At 36.8% G+C, this 23,617-nt stretch overlaps 1 protein-coding gene across 5 annotated transcripts; it reads left to right on the top strand.

The window, feature by feature from the left end:
* The first annotated feature begins 208 nt into the window (after positions 1–208).
* Positions 209–23,617, top strand: LOC141402164 (soluble guanylate cyclase 89Da-like). Of its 5 annotated transcripts, none has more exons than XM_073982975.1 (2): positions 209–390; positions 21,206–23,617. In XM_073982975.1, exon 2 carries the CDS (start codon positions 21,366–21,368, stop codon positions 23,334–23,336), a length of 1,971 nt encoding a protein of 656 aa, XP_073839076.1. In that variant the 5' UTR covers positions 209–390; positions 21,206–21,365; the 3' UTR covers positions 23,337–23,617. The 5 variants fall into 5 exon arrangements, with proteins under 5 accessions (XP_073839076.1, XP_073839057.1, XP_073839047.1 ...); XM_073982956.1 differs by having other exon boundaries at positions 209–533; XM_073982946.1 differs by having other exon boundaries at positions 209–616.

Genomic DNA, 23,617 nt, shown 5'->3' with positions numbered 1-23,617 from the left:
TTTGAACGAAAATTCAATAGCCATTAATATTCGAGTATGACTTTTCGCTTCTACATACAAACGTGATATCTTACCCCTCTCTCTCACTTTCTTTCAAACAGCAAGTGTCTCTGTGTGTATAATAGCGTGTTGCAAAGTTGACAAATGACAAGTGAATTCTGACACCACACGAAACAAACAGAAGCTATAAAAGGCGAATGCCAAAGCATTACAAATTTCATTCGTTCAACAAAGCCAACAAAGCAAAGAACGTGTAACGGATATTTCATACACTCCGCACAAAGAGTGAAACGAGAACGAACGAACGAAGAACATTTTGGCATCATAAAAACAAAACAAGAAAACCAGAAAACGCGCGGGAAAAAATCTTAAACGAAACATTAAGTTTTGGTAAAAATCTTGCGCAGCAAAACTCCACTTCTTCTTTCTCTCCCTCCAACAACAATGTTTTGCTGCTAACAACAACTTAAGGACCACATAGCGTGTAATATACGAACTCGGAAATCATATTGTTGTACATCATACGCACAGTTGTACGTACTTATAACCACACATCCATCCTTATGTACTTGTCAGCAGCAACAGTGTAGAAAAGGGCACTTGAACAAATGACAAAGTAAGAAAAGTGAGAGAGAGTGAGAGGTTGTAAATGTGTTTATATTAATTCAATTGATGACAATGTGTGCATGACTTTAAGTGCAAATCGAAGTGACATTTGTTAAAAATGATGCTGCTACTGGTGGGACATCAATGATGAGATGATGTTTTTTCTCGGGAGGTTTATGTCAAGTGAGACCAATAAGAAAGTGTATACTTTGACATGTTACCCTTTATCAACACAAAGCACACACGTTTCACGTACTTCTTCTGGTGTGCCATTACTTCACGCACCACACACACACTGAATACAATGTGTCAAACAAACATTGTTCTCTCATATTGGGGGGAAAATATGTATGCTGTGCGTGCCTGTGTGAGTCTGTTGTGTTATGTTCTCTGCATGCCTAAACAGCTTTGGCATATTATTACTTCCTGTTTGTTTATTATTAGCCTTAGAGATACGCTGGAGTTCAGATGAAGTACAATTTAGTTGTTGCTTTCGTAGTTTGAAGACGGTCGGTCGTCGTGCATTGGGTCCTTTTGAATGTGAGTGATAGTCTGTGTGTTCACATAAAAAATATTTAGATAAGAGCAAATAAACAACTCAGCATGTGTATTATTCTGAGTGCTTTGATTTTTATGGGCAATGAATGCTACGGGAAAATTAAGAATTAGAAAAATAAATCAAGTGTAAAGTGGGTTTGTTTGTACAAGACTGGGATGTACCAAATCGATGTAAACAAACAAAGAAAACAAATCGAAATGTTTGATTAAATATTGTATTTTAAAGTGATTAAGGGTCATAAGGCTCCTTAAAAATTGTGAAAGATTTAAGTTAAAATTTGTGGTTTAAAGGACACACACAGGAAAAATATTATTTGTACTTAAAAAACTAAAAGCCCCAAAAGCCACATTAAAACTAACGACAAATATAAAAGGTGAAAAGTTTGGCTATTTAAAACAACTAAAAACTAAAGATAGCGAAAAATATTAATTAAAAATACCCAAAAAAAAAACAAATAAATGAAACCCCACAAAAAGTGCTAAAGGACAATAAAAGTGAAAACGTACGTCTAATTAAAACAATTATAACAGTTTGTGAAAAAAATGAATATTAACGTTATAAAATCTGTTCAAGATTACCTGAATATTTAAAGTATTAAAGAACTCTACAAGTTTTAAAACAAAGTTTCACAAGTTTTAAAGCATTCAAACACCTGTAGCTCCTCCATTCGGTTTATATTCATTTTCAACGGTAATAAAATTTGTGTGTGTTGAAAGTTTTATATCAGCAGTTGTGGTTGTGTGTGTATATGGTGTATTTTCCACCACCTGTGTGATGCATACGTTTATACATACATATGTATTTATGTTCGTATGTTCAACATTATAATGACCATTAAAACTTACTTTAAACCTTACAACTACGCACACACAATGTAAGAATAGCAATAATACACAAACACATACATATAAACAATGTGAAATATTTCCTTTGATAAACTTAATTTATTGACTTGTTGTTGTATATTTGTTAGTTTGTATTAACTTCTGAAACCGCAAATATTTCATGCTATATACGGATGGTTTATTCTCTTTGAATCCATCGGCAGCATTGTTAGGCAATATGTATTGACTTAGTGCAATATTGAACAGTATTTCGGAGCAAAACATAAGTGAGGGGATATAAAAATAAATTTTTTTGAATTTTAAAAGAGGGCGGAAGTTTTTAACCTTTCGGAGCAGAGAAAATTTTTTGCTAACTATTAAAGTCGCAATGGTGAATTTTGAAAATAATTATCAGTACAACAAATGTGTACATTTTCCATTAAACAAATGGAACTTATTATAAACTCAGTTAATAGGCTATCGAGGGTATATACACTAGGGATATAACCAAAAAAATACCACGCCAGTATCATGTGCGGAATATTGTCCTGATAACGAAAACGCATGTTTTAGTTCGATTCGGTGAAAAAAGTTTCCACACCAACTGCGATTACTAAAGCCCTTTTGATATTTGTTCTATTTAAAAATTTAAATTTGTTTGTTTGAATAAATATTTATAGAAAACAAATACGATTCTCACAGGCAAAGTCAATTAAAATAGTCTGTAACTTTCGCGAATTCGTTGCAACTGACCACACATTCTCTTGTCCGATGGCTATAATAAATACAAACATAAAATTTGCCAGTTTATGAAGAAAAACTAAAAATTACAATATTGTCAAAGATGCATTAAATGCTCTGAAATGTCGCTATTTGATAAAAAATTGGTCCGGAATGGTTTGATATTGATATTAAATTAGATTAAAACTATTAATAAGTTATTATTATTGTGGTGTCCAATATTTGCTGTGTTGTAGTTGTTGCATTTGCCGGCAACAAACATTTCAAAGCTCTAAATTACGTCGGTAATTTGGAACAATAATTACAGATTCCTCGTCCTTTTGGAGAAATCTGTACAAAACATATATATCATTATAACAAATAAAACTAAATAAATAATGCCTTACTGAACTTAAATGCATTTGGTGCGGAAACTTTTTTCGCGATAGAGAAAAAAATGACACCGTATTTCATAGTAGTGTTTCATGCTCTACACGGCTATGCGGTGGTATTTTTGATATTTGCAAAAATTGCAAACAAAATTATAACCCTAATATACACTTTGATACGGACAAAAAATGTGCCTCATCGTAATAATGGCCTTAAAACTCTCAGTATGTTGCGACGAATTCCGTTTAAGTCAATTTAGATTCGATTTAGCCCTATCTTGGTGGCGAGCGCGGTGACTGTCGAACGGAACAACCAATTTGGTCCTAAATTTGCCACTCGTAATATTTCTTGTTGTTAAAACTCTCGTTGTAATGACAATGTCATTCAAAGGGTTGGTGAAAATGACATGCCAAAGCATTGGTGAAAATGACATTTCAAAGCATTGGTGTAAATGACATGCTTTGGATCTTTTGGGGTCCACGCTCATATAAAATTCATCGATGAAGATGCTAAAAAGATGACATGCCAGATCACTTTCACCCATGATTGAATGGCATCTTTGGTATCGAACATTTTGCTGGGTACATACATACTTGACTGGTTTTAACTCAAAGGGAAATAATCGATGTCGGATTTTTATGCTGCACCCTCCTAAAGTGTTAAGTAGAGTTGGGCAAATTAACGACCTAGTTCACTGTTCTAGTTCAAAAACTAAAGTGCGATATTACGTATAAACAGTTTGTTCATAAAATCGACCGGTGTCCATTGAACTAGATAATAAACTAGATCGTTCAATATCGTTTAATTGGCACAACTCTAGTGTTTAGTTTTGTTAGATTTTAAGATTGCCAAAGTTTTAGCACAATCGGAATATGTTAACACAAAGACGTATAGGAACAAAGACAGAAACAAATGCATATGGTAAATTTCAAATTTCTTTTGCAATTCCATTGGAAGAAATGTTAAAAAATTTTTTGAGAGCACATCCGCAATTTTTGGAACATAGATTAAGAAAAAAAGTCGTGGTTTCGAATCTGTTCGCGTTCACAAAATTGGATGCTGCGCTCCAAAGTTATGGGGGGTTTTATTCCCTTATAAAGAACAAATATTTAAAAATTCCATTTTTGCTGTAATAAGAAAATGTATATATAAAGCGTTAACAGTATTTAATATTTATCCGTAGATGCCTAAATATTTACTAAATGTATTTCTATTTTCGCGGAAAATCAAGAAATACTGAAAAAATTTAGAGTCCAAATAAAACTCGAAAAAAAAATAAATTAAAAATACGTACATATTCTAGACAACGCGTAGAAAAATATGAGACCAAAATTTTAACGATAGGATTTATAACTGCCATATTACAGCAACAACAAAAGACGAAAACTTATTGTTGGAATATTATTTCAAAAATATATTTTTTTGTTTAATACGAAAAATAGAAAAAACATTTTTGGGAGTTTTTCTACTATTTCGCTAAATTTCGATGCAAGGACTGACGGACTTTGCTGAAACTTCTTCAGGGAAAATACGATGACAAACCCGAAAGTGTATTTGCTTATTTTGATAAACAATAGGATTATGAAATAGAAAGTAATATTGAAATTACAAACAAAGAAAAAACATAAAAGTTAACAAACGTATAATTCGCGAATTCGTTAAAATCGGTTAAGGCGCATGCGCTTTTCAGATACAGCGAGTGCATCTCTATCAATATGTAGCGATTTTTCCACTTTTTATTCAGCGGCCAAAGTGTGCTGTCAGCTGCATCTTACTGTTCAAAAAACCTTTATGTGCGTAAAAATTGCGCGATGTACATAAGATTATAAGGCGCATCCGATTTCAGTGACCGCCTATAAAAAATATGTCATTATAACAAGTTTTAAACAAATTCTTCAAGAACCGCGGATGTGCTACCAAATTCTATTTTATACGAAATACAAATATTACTGCAGAATCTCGGTAATTTATGTCACACGGTTTTGGAAAATAATATAATCGCGTATCCCATTTATGTAAAAATAACCAAGGAAAATCGCGGTTCAATGCGCGGAATCATCAAAATATAATTTTGTACAATTTCCTACTTTCAAGGTATCTATAACCGCCGTTTTAGTGGATGGATTTGAAAGCGGAAGGGTTCATTAGATCCGGCGCGTAAAAAAACTAAAATCACGCGGGGTTCAAGGGTACCTGAGTCAGTGTTGTAAATATTGAAGCAAAAAAATAGGTTTTTAAAGAAAATTTACGCACCCAAATTTGGACTTTGGACTCCTATTACTAGGGAGCTGTATGAAGCACACTCATGAGATATACATCAAACGACGTGGAATCACGTTCTACAATCTAATCAATAGATTGGGTAATTATCTGGTTGCGCCCTCCAATTATAAGAAAAATTAAAAAACCCAGATTTCAAAACTTCAAAATGTCAGCATCGATTTTAGGGGGATGCAATGTATATATCGAAAAGTCATACATTAGAACCATGTTGCCTAAGGGGCATTCTTCAATTCTTTCTTTGAGCTCAGGTCTGAATTTTCCGTGGTTTGACCAGAAATCAAGAAAGAACACAAAAAAACTTGTAAACTTCAACACATTTTTACCCATTTTTTAATATTACGGTTATGGTTCATTTTATGCGACCCCGGCTAAAACACTTCAATTAATATAAATATATTCATATTGTATAAAATATTTTGACAGTTCGCGATTTATTAAATGGTGAACCTCAACTTCAACGATTGTAAAACAATTTTGAATATTACCATATGATAATAGTTCTAAAGTTTGGTTTTATATGACTAACCAATTTACTGGAAAGACAGGAGTAGTGCGGTTATCTAACACATTTTTGGAGTTACCGACAAAAATCGGCAAAATGAAATTAACGATATTATTCGGTAAGTTAGCGACCAATAGAAAGTAGTCGCAAAGTTCAACTTTTATTTGAATATTTCATTCATAATTTTGCATTTTAATGTTACCGATTTTTGTCGGTAACTCAAAAAAATGATTTAGAGAATCGCACTACAGAAAAGATAACAGATTTGTGATTTGTCCCCATAAAAACATAAACGGCATGATTTGTGAGATTAACCCTTTTCGTACACTCTCTACTTAACAGAATGTTGTTATGATATCGTAATATGATATCGTTAACTCCACCTATCGATAATTTTTCACAATTGAATTTTCTCATCTTGTTTATTTACATCTTTGATATACAGTATAATCTCGATAATCCGGACACCACATGTTTCGGCGTTGTCCGGATTATCGAATTGTCCGGATTACCGAGTAATAATAAAAACATATAATTTTTTGTACGTTTAAACCATTAATAATGGCCTTTTGCTAGATAATAACCTTACATATAAGGTAAACAAATTCATATTAAGCAAATATTATGGTATGCGACCATATTAAGACCGGAAGTAGCGTCCTTGGCTAACAAAGTTACGTCTTATATTCATTCAGCGTAATTAAGTGACTTTTGCTGATTACTTTTGTCATCTAAAACTTCTATACAGCTGGTGTATATTTATGCATAGTTTTTTAAGGATATAAACTTTGTAGCCCATGTACATACACTGCCGCTCACTTGAATAGAACCCCCCTGCAAAAATTTTTCAACCTCCATTTTTTTTCCGAATTATACAAGATAGGAAGTTCTTAAGTTTTATTATATTTTGCTTCATGTGTTTGGAGTAAACAAAGTCATTCATTTGCATTCAAATCCAATTTGTATAAGAATTATACAAGGAATACAAAATAAAGTCGAAAATTGAAGTAAAAAATTTGGCTCATTTGAATAGAACCCCCCTTTAAAACTTGGGAATACAGAAAGATTGTATTAGAATATCGATGCATATTCAGTAATATTCCGTAAAAGTATGTCCCTCCTGATTAAGGATACACCCGTATATCCTGCTTTTGCAATTTCATCACGATTTTATAAACTTTTGTACACTTCGAGTCATCAAAACTTAAATTTTTGAAAAGAAATTCGGATAACCTTGAGGGGCCGTCAATTCTACAATGGTAAATATTCCCTAAATTGTATGGGAATGACTTATGCGTAAAATATACGACTAAAGGAGACAGTACCCTTCCAAAAATAAAGTTGTTGAAAGAAAAAAGCAAGCTTTGTTAGGCAATACACCTGATTATTTAAAGAATCCTTGCCAAAGCAGCATATACGGGTGTATCCTTAATCAGGAGGGATGTCCTTTTACTGAATATTACTAAAAGTTCTTCGTTTTCATTATAGAGTGAATATTCTAATACAATCTTTCTGTATTCCCAAGTTTTAAAGGGGGGTTCTATTCAAATGAGCCCAATTTTTTACTTCAATTTTTGACTTTATTTTGTATTTCTTGTATAATTCTTATACAAATTGGATTTGAATGCAAATGAATGCAAACACATGAAGCAACATATAATACAACTTAAAAACTTCATATCTTGTATTATTCTAAAAAAATGGTGGTTGAAAACAATTTTGCAGGGGGGTTCTATTTAAGCGAGCGGCAGTGTATATTGATTTCCCTTGTCCATGGACAATTAGCCTCTTATGACCCATGGACAAGAGAAATCAAATGCACTCATCTTCTTATAGGGAATATTTAGCGACTTCTATGAATATAACCAAATGACTTCATCTCGTCGACGAAATCAAAAAGACGAATAAGACAAAATGCAATTTAAATCTATTGTCTGCATATTTACGAAAATGCAATACAACAATCCTTAGTTACCGGTGATTTTGAATGTCAAAGAATGAAAATAAGGGGCCATACTACTTTGTTTTAAATTAATTAAAATTTCTGTATAAGGACTCTACTCGTTTCCTCATTTAGCTATAAATCCCAATGAAAACTAATATAAAAATAATCCCAACGCTTTAAATGATTTAAACATTTCTAGGTAAAATATCCTTGGAATACATTACATGCCCCGAAGGGGCTTCCTCTTGCTTTTTAGGAAAGGGCTACTCAACATTGATTTTTCATGGAACCATGCTACCAAACACTCGGTTTTAAATGCAGATAGTTAATTCTATATTGACTTATTACTGAGTTGACAGTGGATATCTAGTAGTCCAGATTTGAACAGAAAACTTTGAACAACTTAATTTTTTTATTTATACGCCAATTGCCATTGTTAAGATCGAAAACTTCAATGAAATAAATAAGAATCTAATGCTCAAGATAGGAAAAAATATTAATGTCAGGATTACCGAGTCTGCAATGTAAAAATTTTAGTGTCCGGATTACCGCGTTATATTTTTGATCAGCATAAAATTCTAAGTCGAAATAGCCATGTCTGTCTGTCTCCCCATCTGTCTGTTAAAATCACGATACAGGTCGCAATTTTTAAGATAGAGCTTTATAATTTGACCCTCCCGATTTTCGGTTTTAGCCTTATTATAACACCGAAATGGCTGTAATTTGATACTTAGTGTTCGTGGGTGTATGAAACATTCCATCTGAAATTCTTCTTCATAATAATAATAATAATTGTTCCACAAACATCCCATAAGGGACAAGGGAGACTTCTCTCATATCAATGAGTGCACCCCGATTCATATTAGCTCATTGATATGGGACCTACAGTTTATCGCCGAGTCCGAACGGCTTGTCTAAGACACCACTTCTGTAGAGAAGTTTTACATGGCTGAAATACTCAGGAAATGTCGGTATTTTTCCACCGTTGAAAAGTGTTTTGATGTTGCCTGGCCGGGGAATCGAACCCACGACCTTATGTGTGCAAGGCGGGTGTGCATACCATTGCACCACGGTGGCACCCAATTCTTCATATTGAACCCATAAAACAGTACCTCCAGATTTTCGGTATTTTGAGTTGTAATGTACCACTCAGAATTAACCGTCCTACGTTCCTCAAGCCGTATAGTAGCCACATGGTCCGTTTAGCCGAAGAAACAGGCGATCATTTTCTTCGAAGTGCTTCTTCCATGAACAACTTTTGTTGGATTTGGATCATCTTCGAAGACCCCCACGGTCGAATGCTGTTTTGTTTCGGGCTCATACGCATAGATCCAAGATTCGTCATCTCACCACCTTCAATTTTTAGCGAGTGTCGGCAAAGTGATGTTTTCAAGTCACTGTAAACAACATAACTCATGGTCGTATGACAAATTGTCCTTTCCAAACTTTCCAAAAAATGTGAAAGGCACAAGATCGCGTGTTGCCAAGGCCAGAAAGCACCCTTTCATTGAGAAAAGGTCTAAAGAAGGACCCTTTCATTGAGAAAAGGTCTATAGAAGCACCCCTTCATTCAGAAACTGTATATAGAAGCACCCCTTCATTCAGAAACTGTATATAGAAGCACCCCTTCATTCAGAAACTGTATATAGAAGCACGCCTTCACTCAGAAACGGTCTATAGAAGCACCCTTTTATTCAGAAAGTGTCCAAAGAAGCACTGTTTTCATTCAGAAAGGCTCTAAAGAACCACCATTTCATTCAGAAGGGGTCTATAGAAACAACCTTTCATTAAGAAAGGGTCTATAGAAACACCCTTTCATTGAGAAGGTGTCTATAGAAACGCCCTTTCATTGAGATAGGGTCTATAGAAGCACCCTTTGATTGAAATAAGGTCTATAGAAGCACCCTTTCATTGAGATAGGGTCTATAGACGCACCCTTTCATTGAGATAGGGTCTATCTATGAAGCACCCTTTCATTGAGATAGGGTCTATGAAGCACCCTTTCATTGAGATAGGGTCTATAGAAGCACCCTTTAATTGAGATAAGGTCTATAGAAGCACCCTTTCATTGAGATAGGGTCTATAGACGCACCCTTTCATTGAGAAGGGTCTATAGAAACGCCCTTTAATTCAGAAACGGCCTATAGAAACTACCTTTCATTGAGAAATGATCTATGGAAGAACCCTTTCAATCAGAAACGGTCTATAGAAACACCCTTTCATTGAGATAGGATCTATAGAAGCACCCTTTCATTGAGATAGGGTCTATAGAAGCACCCTTTCATTGAGATAGGGTCTATAGAAGCACCCTTTCATTCAGAAAGGGTTTATACAAACACTCCTTCATTTGAAGCACCCTTTCATTCAGAAAGGGTTTATACAAACACTCCTTCATTTGAAAAGGGTCTATAGACGCATTCTTTCATCGATAAAGGGTCTATAGAAGCACCCTTTCATCGAGAAAGGGTCTACAGAAGCACCCTTTCATCGAGAAAGGGTCTATAGAAGCACCCTTTCATCGAGAAAGGGTCTATAGAAGCACCCTTTCATTCAGAAAGTGTCCATAGAAGAACTGTTTTCATTCAGAAAAGGGATAAGGAACACCCTTTCATACATAATGTATCTATAGACGCACTCTTTCATTCAGAAACTGTCTATAGAAGCACCCTTTCATTCAGAAACGGTCTATAGAAACACCCTTTCATTGATAAAGGGTCTATAGAAGCACCCTTTCATCGAGAAAGGGTCTATAGAAGCACCCTTTCATCGAGAAAGGGTCTATAGAAGCACCCTTTCATCGAGAAAGGGTCTATAGAAGCACCCTTTCATTCAGAAAGTGTCCATAGAAGAACTGTTTTCATTCAGAAAAGGGATAAGGAACACCCTTTCATACATAATGTATCTATAGACGCACTCTTTCATTCAGAAACTGTCTATAGAAGCACCCTTTCATTCAGAAACGGTCTATAGAAACACCCTTTCATTGATAAAGGGTCTATAGAAGCACCCTTTCATCGAGAAAGGGTCTATAGAAGCACCCTTTCATCGAGAAAGGGTCTATAGAAGCACCCTTTCATCGAGAAAGGGTCTATAGAAGCACCCTTTCATCGAGAAAGGGTCTATAGAAGCACCCTTTCATCGAGAAAGGGTCTATAGAAGCACCCTTTCATCGAGAAAGGGTCTATAGAAGCACCCTTTCATCAAGAAAGGGTCTATAGAAGCACCCTTTCATCGAGAAAGGGTCTATAGAAGCACCCTTTCATTCAGAAAGTGTCCATAGAAGAACTGTTTTCATTCAGAAAAGGGATAAGGAACACCCTTTCATACATAATGTATCTATAGACGCATTCTTTCATTCAGAAACTGTCTATAGAAGCACCCTTTCATTCAGAAACGGTCTATAGAAACACCCTTTCATTGATAAAGGGTCTATAGAAGCACCCTTTCATCGAGAAAGGGTCTATAGAAGCACCCTTTCATCGAGAAAGGGTCTATAGAAGCACCCTTTCATCGAGAAAGGGTCTATAGAAGCACCCTTTCATCGAGAAAGGGTCTATAGAAGCACCCTTTCATCAAGAAAGGGTCTATAGAAGCACCCTTTCATCGAGAAAGGGTCTATAGAAGCACCCTTTCATTCAGAAAGTGTCCATAGAAGAACTGTTTTCATTCAGAAAAGGGATAAGGAACACCCTTTCATACATAATGTATCTATAGACGCACTCTTTCATTCAGAAACTGTCTATAGAAGCACCCTTTCATTCAGAAACGGTCTATAGAAACACCCTTTCATTGATAAAGGGTCTATAGAAGCACCCTTTCATTGAGAAAGGGTCTATAGAAGCACGTTTTTATTCAGAAACGGTTTATAGAAACACCCTTTCATTGAGAAATGGTCTATAGAAGCACGCTTTTATTCAGAAACGGTTTATAGAAACACCCTTTCATTGAGAAATGGTCAATAGAAGCACCCTTTCATTGAGATAGGGTCTATAAAAGCACCCTTTCATTCAAAAACGGTCTATAGAAGCACCCCTTCAATCAGAAACGGTCTATAGAAACACCTTTCATTGAGATATGGTCTATAGAAACACCTTTCATTGAGATAGGGTCTATAGAAGCACCCTTTCATTCAGAAAGTGTTTATAGAATCACCCTTGCATTCAGAAAGGGTTTTTAGAAGCACCCTATCATGGGCTATAGATGCGCTCAAAGACTAGCTGATCAATAATCGTCGATTTTCAAACTATCTTTTTTTTCAATAGCCATAACAGCAATTATCGTAAATTTCCACTCTCAATACCTTATAATTGATAAGTTTAGATGTTTTACATTTGATTCCATATTGTAATCCGCAAAAAGGACATCTTAATAATACTTTAATTCTTTCTTTTCGAATAACAAAATAATCTCGCAATCCTATTACACCAAAAAAAGTAAAAAAGAATAAATGCCTTCAAGTCAATAACAACATCCCGCCAACAACAACATTATAAGCGACTTTAAAATTACAATTCAAATTGCTTTTTAAATTCCAAGGAAGCCGCTGAACATCCTACGCCCATACATACATATAAACATACAAACCTCTTAACAAATACCACAACCACAAACATTAACATTTCTATACAAAGAAAGAAGAAAGAACGACGACGACATTGAGAAGCAATCAAGTAATAAATCAAATTTAAATCGAGATGACTTCTCTACGCTGTTGTTTTGTATTTGTATCCTTCCTTTCATTCGTTCGTTTCATTTACCACATTTCATCTTTTAAAAGCTTTTGCCATAAACCAAAGACCTTTAGGCGGAATAGGTTTACAAACAGCTGTACGTACTTACATGCATACATATGTATGTACATGTGTATGTTAACCGACAAGGAAACCCCGTTACAGTAACACCCACTAACAAAGAACCTAATCGCAACCACAGCTTTACACTCAAACATGCATACATACACACACACATTGACATACTGATGATATCTAAGAAACTTCATTATGTACAGTAGGGCTTAGAAGTTTAGGGACAACTGAAGGACAAAAATGTACCAAAGCAGAAGCTTATAGCTTATATAGACATTAGCTTATATAGACATTTTCTGAATGAAAAGGATGCTTCTATAGAACCTATCTGAATGAAAGGTTGCTTCTATAGAACCTTTCTGAATGAAAGGATCTCCTATAGAACCTTTCTAAATGAAAGAATGCTTCTATAGAACATTTCTGAACGAAAGGATCCGTCCATTGAAACTTTCTGAATGAAAGGATTTTCTATAGAACCTTTCTAAATGATCCATCTAGTCACCCTTCATGAAAGAAAGGGCGCATCTATACATTCTTTCTGAAAGAAAGGGTGCCTCCATACACCCTTTCTGAAAGAACGGGTGCCTCTATATACCATTTCTGAAAGACAGGGTGCCTCTATACACCCTTTCTAAAAAAAAAGGATGTCTCTATACACCCTTTTTGAAAGAAAGGGTGCCTCTACAAGCTCTTTCTGAAACAAAGGGTGCCTCTATAAGCCCTTTCTTAAAGAACGGGTGCTTCTATAGACCCTTTCTTAAAGAAAGGGTGCCTCTATACATCCTTTTTGAAAGAATGGGTGCCTCTATACACACTTTCTGAAAGAAAGGATGCCTCTATACACTCTTTCTGAAGGAAAGGGCGCTTCTATACACTCTTTCTGAAAGAAAGGGCGCTTCTATGCACCCTCTCTGAAAGAAATGATGCCTCTATACACCCTTTTTGAAAGAAAGGGTGCCTCTATACACCCTTTCTGAAACAAAGGGTGCCCCTATGCACCCTTTCTGAAAGAAAGGGTGCCTCTATTCGCCCTTTTCATAAAGAACGGGTGCCTCTATACACCCTTTCTTAAAGAAATGGCGATTCTATAACCCCTTTCTTAATGAAAGGGTGCTTCTATACACCCTTTCTGAAAGAAATTGCTTCTATAGACACTTTCTATAAACCCTTTCTGAGTACGACATAGACCCTTTCGAGTGGCACACAATCGGGTGCTTAACCGGCAACATCTGGTTGTTCTAGTGCACCGGTAAAATCTTCACATCTGGTGCCGTCCTAATGACACCCTGTTGCCATCCTCATGTTGCCGATCTGCTAGGTTTGAAAATTCGTTCTCTGCACAGCTCTGCAATTTGCATACCACACTGGCACCGCATAGCTTACCACAGACCGGCTTATTGCTTTATAAAAGGTCAACCAGGTTTCTTTGTCAGAACTATAAGATCTGCCGGCCAGCGACTTCAGGAACCAATTCTTATTTCTGATTTTAGGCTTGCTTGGACGATTTGAATATGTTGTTGAAAAGTTTAGGCCGTAGAAGGGAAGAAATGTACTAAGTCAACTCTTACATCCATATGTATGTCATCGACGGTGTGACCCAGCCACGAATTTCGTGGAATTTCAGAAAGTTAGAGGTTAACGATTGGGTGCCACCGTGGTGCAATGGTATGTACCCCCTCCTTGCACTCAGAAGGTCTTCGGTTCGATTCCCATGTCAGGTAACATCAAATTTCCAACTGTGGCATAATACCCCTTAGTAATGTTGGCGACATTTCCAGAGTATTTCAGCCATGTCTTAAGACACGCCGTTCGGACTCAGCGATAAACTGTAGGTCACATATCATTGAGCTAATATGAATCGGGGTGCACTCATTGATATGAGAGAAGTCTCCCTTGTCCCGCCTAGGACAACGACGACAATGAATTCGACGACGAAGTTGAAAATACATATAACACCTATCGCAGTAGCCCATATCAGCCTTCGAAGTGCACCCATTTCCTACATCAATTACATCTCATAGATATTGACATTAGGGTTATGACTTTTTGACATTTTTCCTCAAAAATGATTTCCTGTAGCAGGGATGAATGAACTTTTGCCTATTAATCACTATGCTATCGTTTATTCCATTGAAATATAAAAAAAGTTCACGCACAAATCGATTTTAAAACAAGTAAGAAAAGTCTATAGTCGGACGGAGCCGACCATGGGATACCCTATACCACTATCCCTGGACAATCGCTCTCCACGGAACTTCTTTTCAATGATTGTGAAAATTTAATTATCAAATATCAGAGATGTAATGTATAATACTTATAAAAAAACCAAAAAGTTATCTAGCATGACAAAGACAATTTTGTAGCAGGAAAGGAAAATTTAGTTCACACAAACTAAAATGTAATGAAACCCACTTATGTAGTACTACTACTTCCGTTGTTTAACCGCTACGTTATTGAAAATTTTACCAATTTCACACAAAAGTTTCAGTCCATTTAACCAGCTAAGTATTATCTGATCTTCACGTTGGTTTGTACGCTTCTTCTTCATCATAAACTTAAACTTTGTTTAAAATTTTGAGGGTTATTATTTTGACCTACAGAGCCGCTACAAAATTGGTTAAAGTTTTGTGTTTCGTTCATTTCATCCCCTGAACAATTCACGATCATCACCAAAAACTAATCATTTCTATTCTGGCCCGAACCCAACCTCCTTAAAAAATTCGTTACAATCGGTGCATAATTGCGGCCTTAAGCTTGTTTACAATTTTTAATGGACGGACACACATCGCTAAATCGCTTTATCTCGTCGAGATATGAATTTTGGCATACCATATAAGGGGTCTAGGACGAATATTTCGTGGTGTTACATAAACTTTTGGAGAGACAATATGTAGCATGGGATAAAAATGTGGTTCTCTACACAGAACCCATTATATATAAGGCAGTAGGCCCGTTATCTAGCAAACACTTTATTGCTATTTACACCAGAGAAAAGGTCAGTAGTTTTTTCCATATGTAGGCTACTTTGCGAAATATATATGTCCTCAAGGAATTAAAATATCGACCAAAAATAAAATTTGTATATTTTTCATACTAAAGTAATAGTACATTCCATCCGCTAAAGAATATCAGATCATCATTCAAAATTGTAGGCATCTTTTTCGACCCATACTCTTACCCGGTGCAAAATTGCGTGACTTTTGATGTATAATTGCGACTTCTAGCGAGTTTATTATTACACTACAAACAAATAACGGAATATATTAGGCTGTAACTCTGTTATCTGATCATGCACATCAACATAATTGGCATCAATTGAAAGGTCAAGCGTTCCACTTTCAAGTATATCTCACTTGTCCGGAATGTCACTTCCAGGAATTAAGATATAAGCTGTATATTAAACATTTTCACAATTTTCACACAAAAGTTTTGGTCCATTTAACCCTCTAAATATTATCCGATCGCCATCTCAAATTGCAAGCTTCTCCTATGTGATATACTCTTACCTTATTTTAAATCACGCGTTGATCGGACTATTATTGAGACCTACAGAGCCGCTAGAAAATTGGATAAATATTATGTTTTTGGTCCATTTCACCCGCTAAATATTTCACGATCATCACCAATAAGAATAGGGATCTATTCTGATCTGAACCCGACCTCCATACAAAATTTCGTGATGATCGGTCCATAATTGCGGCCTGGAGCGTGTTTACAATTTATAATGGACAGACGGACGGACGGACGGACACACATCTCAAAATCGCTTTATCTCGTCGAGATATGAAGATTGGTATACCGCATTGGGGGTCTCCGACGAATATTTCGCGGTGTTACATGAATTTTTACCAAAACAAACTTATAATACCCTTTTCCACATTGTGGTATAGGGTGTAAAAATAATTTTTTGAAAAAATACATGAAATGAAAAATTTTTTTTTTTTTCAAAAAATTATTTTTTATTGCACGAATGAATAAATATAATCCTACTAATAACTATAATAACGTTTATTTCATTCAAATTTTAAAAAGTCGCAAAAAAGTCACTTTGAAAAAATTTTAAATTTTTTTGTTTTTTGTTTAAAATTATATTTTTGAATAAAAGCGTTTACGACATTTTTACGATTCTCAGAATTAAAGAAAAATAGTGAGAAATAAATTTTATGTAATTTTAATTATCTCATGTGGCTCTAAAGTTTTTTTCAATTATATATCTGTTTTCAGTGACTTCAAAAATTGTCCATAATTTTGATAAATTCAAATTTTAAAATCATTTTGTGCGTGAGGTTTTTTCAACGAATCACCTCATAATTAAGATTTTATGTAATCTTATGGCAAAACTCATCACGCTATGATACAGGGATATGAGGTTGTAAAAAAGTCATAACCCTAATTGACATATGATTCTCTATCCCGACATGGGTACCAAATGAGATCGGAACAGACACTGAAGGATATATTGCCGCTCCCATGGTGAAAAAATATACGAACACAAACACACAATTGTTAAGGTGACGGAATCTGGTCGAAGATTTCTCCGAAGCAATCCAGTGCATAGAACCGGATAAGATTGTGATTTGATGTTGAAGGATTCCATTGCATTAAGAGCCGCTTTGTTATCAACATGTATATTTACCGGTTGGAAGTCACCGTGGTGCAGTGGAAAGCATACCCGCCTTGCACTCAGAGGATCTGTGGTTCAAGCCCTGACCAGAATATTAAAATGTTCGGTGGTGACAAATCCCCTCAGGGTAATGTTGGCTTACATTTCCTGAGCATTTCAGCCATGAAAAACTTCTCTACAAGTGAGTCAATATGAATCCGCGTTTACACATTGATATGAGAGAAGTCTCCCTTGTCTCTTCGGGCTTGTTGTGGGTACATACATTCATATGTGTAGTTACCGGTTCAAGGTCTCAACTTCCAGACTTTTAACCAAATCTGTTGCCTTTTTGATCGCAATGGTGAAGAGGTCATTTGGAGAGCAAAATCGGTCAAAAAGTGGGGCCTGTAGTGGGATTCTGTAACTCATTTTTGCTGTTACCGACAAAAATCGGTAAAATTAAATCGCAAAATGATGACTAAAAACATAAGCAAAAGTTGGCATCACTGTTTGTGTCGGTAGAGGCTAGCGACTACTTTTTATTCATCGTTAACTTACCGAAAAATTTCGTTAATTATCGAAATTATAAGCATTTTAATTTTACCGACAATTATCGATAACAGCAAAAATGAGTTACAGAATCCCACTACTGTTCGAGCAAAAAAAAAAAAATGCTTGTTATTATATAAGTGACAAACAAATGTCATAAATATGCGATACTGCCGTGTGGAGTAGGGTATAATAATGGTTTCCCCGCATTGGGCGCCATATTTGGATATAATAATGCTAACCTCGTATTGGGCGCCATCGTAGCGGTAACTAAAAATATTTGTTATTCTAAAAATTACAAACAAATGGCTCAAATATACGATACCGCAGTGTGGATTAGGGTATACTAATGAATACCTTGCCTTGGGGTATACGTGTGGTTAACCCGCAATGGTCGCCATTTTAGCAGAAACAAAAAGAAAATATTTACTATTGTGCAAGAGAAAACAAATTACATAAATATGCATATAATATATGATGCCGATATGGGTTACCCCGCATTGGGCGCCATATTGGCAGTAAATGAAATGCCTCTGCCAAATTGCCAGACACCTTTTCTGAAAAACTTCTCTATATGTGGTATCATGATGCAATTAATAAGGTGAACCAGTAACTACCCCGAGGTGTCACCTGGGGAACTGCTTTAACACCCGTTAAAGGTAGTGAGGTAACATGTGCCGCGCGTTCACCCATAACAACATAAAAACTTGGGTTTGGGCGTCGGGTTAGTAACCCTCCCCTAGAAAAAACAGCCTACTTTGAAAAAACGAAAGAAAAGAAAAACAAACCCCTCTAAAGTTGACGAACCCAGCAAACGTTTTAGGGACCTTGATCTACGAATCTCCACATGGAATGTTCGCACTCTTTATAGAGAAGGTGCATTGGCTGATGTACTTGAAAAGTCCAAGGCCGACGTTACTGCCATACGATAACATATCAGGACAATGGCAAAACATTATCATGCAAATAGCCGCAAAATCAGTACTTGGATACCAGAGACCTCCACCAAGGAATCCATGGTATGGCCAGGAGTGTCGTGCTGCTACCGAAGAGAAAAATGCGGCATATAGGGCTACTTTACAATCCGTATCAACGCGTAGCGCACGAGAGAGATATCGGGAGGAAAGGAGAGAGGAGAAACGTCTTTTCCATAGGAAAAAGAGAAATGTGGAAAAGCGGGAGTGTGAACAAATCGAGATGTACAGGAGACAGAATGAAGTCCGAAAATTCTACCAAAGAGTGAAACATCAAACTGATGGCTTTGGAACTGGCACATCCTCCTGCAGAGACCAGCAAGGTAATCTGGTAACTGATACAGATAGTCAACGAAATAATTGGACCACATCAATGCGGCTTTCGTCCTGGCAAGTCCACCATTGACCAGATATTTACCCTGCGGCAAATCCTGGAGAAGGCCCAAGATATGCAGATCGACAACTACCACCTTTTTGTCGATTATAAAGCAGCCTTCGACCATGTCATGAATTTGGGATCCCCGCAAAGCTCATTCGGCTTTGTAAAATGACTCTAACTGACACAAGATCTTCAGTTAAAATAGGAAAGAACCTCACCGAAGAGTTTTATACCAAAAGAGGTTTCAGGCAAGGAAACAGCCTTTCGTGGGATCTTTCCAATATCCTGCTAGAAAAGGTTATACGAGAGGCAAACGTCAAAAGAAGTGGCACAATCTACACCAATAGCCACATGTTACTTGCTTATACTGATGATATAGACATCATGGGACGATCAGTAAAAGAAGTAACAGATACCTTTATGAAGGTCGAAGGAGAATCTGCTAAAGTGGGTCTGGCGGTAAACGGCGAGAAGACCAAGCTGATGGTGTCGACGCGCAATGCGTCCATTGAGATCGGACCAACTGGTGAAGTTGGTTCCTATAATTTTAAGGTAGTAAAAGACTTCGTATACCTCGGCACCGCCGTAAACACAACAAACGACATCAGTTGTGAAATAAAAAGAAGAATTGTATTGGCCAACAGATGCTACTTTGGCTTAAGTAAGCACTTCAAAAACAAAGCCACAACTCGTCAAACAAAAATAACGCTTTACAAAACACTGATACTACCCGTGCTGATGGTTCCGAAGCCTGGGTACTTCCGCAAGCAGATAAGGCAGTGCTTGGCGTGTTTGAGAGAAAAATTCTTCGAAAGATCTACGGACCAATCTGTGTTAACGACGAATATCGACGTCGCATGAACCACGAGCTTTATCAGCTATACAACGACAGCAGTATAGATAAACGTATCGAGATGCGATTGCAAGGGCTAGGCCATATCATAAGAATGAGCGATGATGAACCCGCTTAAAAGGCGTATAAATTCGGCCCGCATGGCGGTGCACGCAGAATTGGCAGGCCAAAGAATAGATGGCGCAAACAAGTGGATGAAGAGATGACAAGGCGCGGTATTCCAGAAAGCGAAGCACTAAACAGAGAGAATTGGAGATCTTTTCTTAGTCGGTCTATGGAACAAATGTTCTGTAATGGGCCAGCTAAGTAAGTAATTCACAATAACAATGAATTTGACAGATTGGGTGAAATCAGCTGGCCTTATCGCTTCACCTTATGTATTGCACCATGTGTGTGATCATACTATGTGCGACACGTCATTCGGACTCGTAGAAGGATCCATATCAAAGATATGAGAGGTGTCTTCCCCGCACTGGGCGCCATCCTAACAGTAACAAAAAATATTTCTTATTATGTGTGTGTGCGTGACAAATAAATGACACAAATATACGATACGCCAGTGTAGAGTAGATTAAAATAATGGTTGCACATTGGGCGCCATCTAATCAGTAAATAAAATCCTTCAGCTAAATGCCAGCCACAAGTTATGCAAAACTTCTATATAGGCCATCTTATATGCGGCACGTCATTCGGACTCGGAGGAGGATCCATATCAGTGATTTAAGAGATGTCTCCCCGTTATCTCTAGGAATATAAAAAACAATATTTCGCTAATGTTCATCGAAAATGGATTTAAAATACAAAACGCCATATAGAATTTGACACTAATGGCATGACACGTTTGACACTAACTCTAGCAGGGTTTCAATTGTATTTATTACACACAAGCTGGATATTGTACTTACCTTGTGTAGTTATACCCATGGCACTATTATCAAGGTAGTGGTATCGTAAAATCTTGAATATGTTATGTCAAAAGTTTCTTTATGTTGTTGGGGAAGTTACAACAAAAATAAATTTTTTATATAGGGATTTGACTTTTCATATTCGAATAGCTGGTGTGATACCACTATCATGGATTAAATTGTTATCACACGATTGCATGAGTTAACCTTATATTATTACACCATTGGGTTTTCTAAGAAAATCTTTAAATTTTCCAAATTTTCAAGATTGTATCATACATTTTCTTCCTTTTTTTCTGTCATTTCAGTTTGCTTGCTGTAGCGTCGTGAAGTCCCCATACCACTCGTGTATCCTTCTCATCTTACATTTTGGTGAGACATATTGGCACCAAGCATCACCAACACCACCACCACCACCATCATCATCATCACATACGGAAGTAAAATCGAATTACCAGGCCGTTAAAAATGTATGGCATGCTATATGAGAGCGTTGCCTTCTATGTGCAAAAGGAATATGGCGTGGATGTGTGGAAGCGTGTGTGTCACATTGTCGATTGTAAGCACAGTTCATTTAAGACTCATCAAATATATCCCGACAAATTGATGCCAGACTTTGCTGCAGCGCTCGCTGCCTGTACGGGCGAAACATTCGACTTCTTTATGAACTTCTTTGGCAAATGTTTTGTTCGCTTCTTTAGTAACTTTGGCTATGATAAGATGATACGTTCGACGGGAAGATATTACTGTGACTTTCTGCAATCCATTGATAACATACATTTACAAATGCGTTTTACCTACCCCAAAATGAAATCACCTTCTATGCAGTTGACCCACATGGACAATGAGGGGGCGGTGATTGTGTATCGCAGCGGTCGAACGGGTATGTCCAAATATTTGATGGGTCAAATGGCAGAGGTGGCAAAGGAATTCTATGGCCTGGATATAAAGGCCTATGTTTTGCAGTCACAAAATGATATTGCGGGGGGTACAGCGGGCCCCATAAAGTTGTCAGATGCCCCGCTGACGGTAGTGGTAAAATATCGTTTGGATTTTGATAATCGTGATTATATGGCCAAGCGCATCAATGTCACGGCCCATCCGTCACATTTAAGTTTGAAGCCAATAAATATGAGTGTGTTTTTGGATCTATTCCCCTTTACCATTGTGCTGGACCATGATATGTGTATTACCCATGCGGGGGAGAAAATTGTGGAAACTTGGATATTACATAACCCCGGAAAGAATCCAAAAAGTTTTATTGGCTCTCATGTTATGGATTTGTTTGAATGCCGTCGGCCCAAGGGCACCAAAATCGAATGGGACACCTTGAAACAAATGCGGACGGTGCTTTTTGAATTCGAATTGTTGCGCACGGGAAGAAATAAGGCAGCCTATGATGCTGCCATGAATTTGGATTTTGAAAATTTAGATGAACTTGAGTTCTCAGAGGCCAGTGCTACAATGCGGAATTCCGAGTTACAAAATGAGGATGAAGATGAGGTGGATTTGGCCACGGGGGAACCTAAAGAATCGCAATACCTTAAATCGATTTTGATAAAGGGTCAAATGTTCTACATGAAAGACTTGGATGCATTGATATTCTTGTGTTCGCCTCTCATAGAGAATTTGGATGAGTTGCATGGCATAGGGCTGTATATCAACGATCTCAATCCCCATGGTCTAAGTCGGGAACTGGTAATGGCTGGTTGGCAACACTGCTCCAAACTGGAAATGATGTTTGAAAAAGAAGAAATGCGTTCCGATGAATTGGAAAAGTCATTGGATTTGGCCGATTCCTGGAAGAAACAAGGTGATGAGCTACTATATTCCATGATACCCCGGCCGATTGCAGAACGTATGCGTAATGGTGAAGAGGCCCATTGTGAATCATTTGATGAAGTCTCGGTTATTTTCATTGAGGTCATGAATGTCTATAATGGTGATTCGAATAAAATACAAGATGCCATGTTGGCTGTTACCACCCTGAATACGGTATTCACGGCCATTGATGAAGAGATTATCTCCCCTTTTGTCTACAAAGTTGAAACTGTGGGCATGGTTTATATGGCCGTGTCCGGTGCACCCGATATTAATCCCCTACATGCTGAACATGCATGTGATCTTGCCCTGCGTCTTATCAAAAAAGTCAAAGCTCTGCAGATACCAGATCTTTCTATACGCATTGGCATAAATTCTGGCCCCGTTGTTGCTGGTGTGGTGGGCCTGAAGGTACCGCGTTATTGCCTCTTTGGTGATACTGTCAATACCGCCTCACGCATGGAAAGCACCAGTGAACCATTTAAAATCCATTTGTCATTTAACACGGCGAAAAAAGTACGTGAAGTTGGTTATAAAGTTGTTTCACGAGGTCATGTCAAGGTTAAGGGTAAAGGTGAAATGGAAACATTTTGGTTACTTGATACACCAAAAGAGTAGATGGAAGCAGAACATGCAATTAGATAGATGGCAAGTGAGAGATATGTCTGTATGTGAGAAGGGTGGGAAAGAGGATTTTGTTTTGCGGATTAAGACAAAGTTTGTTAAGTAATTTGTAATTGTTACCAAAAAAAGTACATATAGTATTTGAAGAACCAAAGAAAGAAAGCACGAAAGTGTCGAAGAGTAATATTTATTATACACACACACACACAAATACACTTATTTCTTAAGAAGAATAATAAAATAAAACTATTGGCAAACATATCATAAAAAGTAAA

This window comes from Musca autumnalis, unplaced genomic scaffold (genome assembly GCF_047663935.1).
Source record: "Musca autumnalis isolate F117 unplaced genomic scaffold, ASM4766393v1 scaffold_1, whole genome shotgun sequence".
Lineage (NCBI taxonomy): Eukaryota > Metazoa > Arthropoda > Insecta > Diptera > Muscidae > Musca > Musca autumnalis.
The sequence above is the reverse complement of the archived record's forward strand: the minus strand, read 5'-3'. Positions and strand labels throughout refer to the sequence as shown.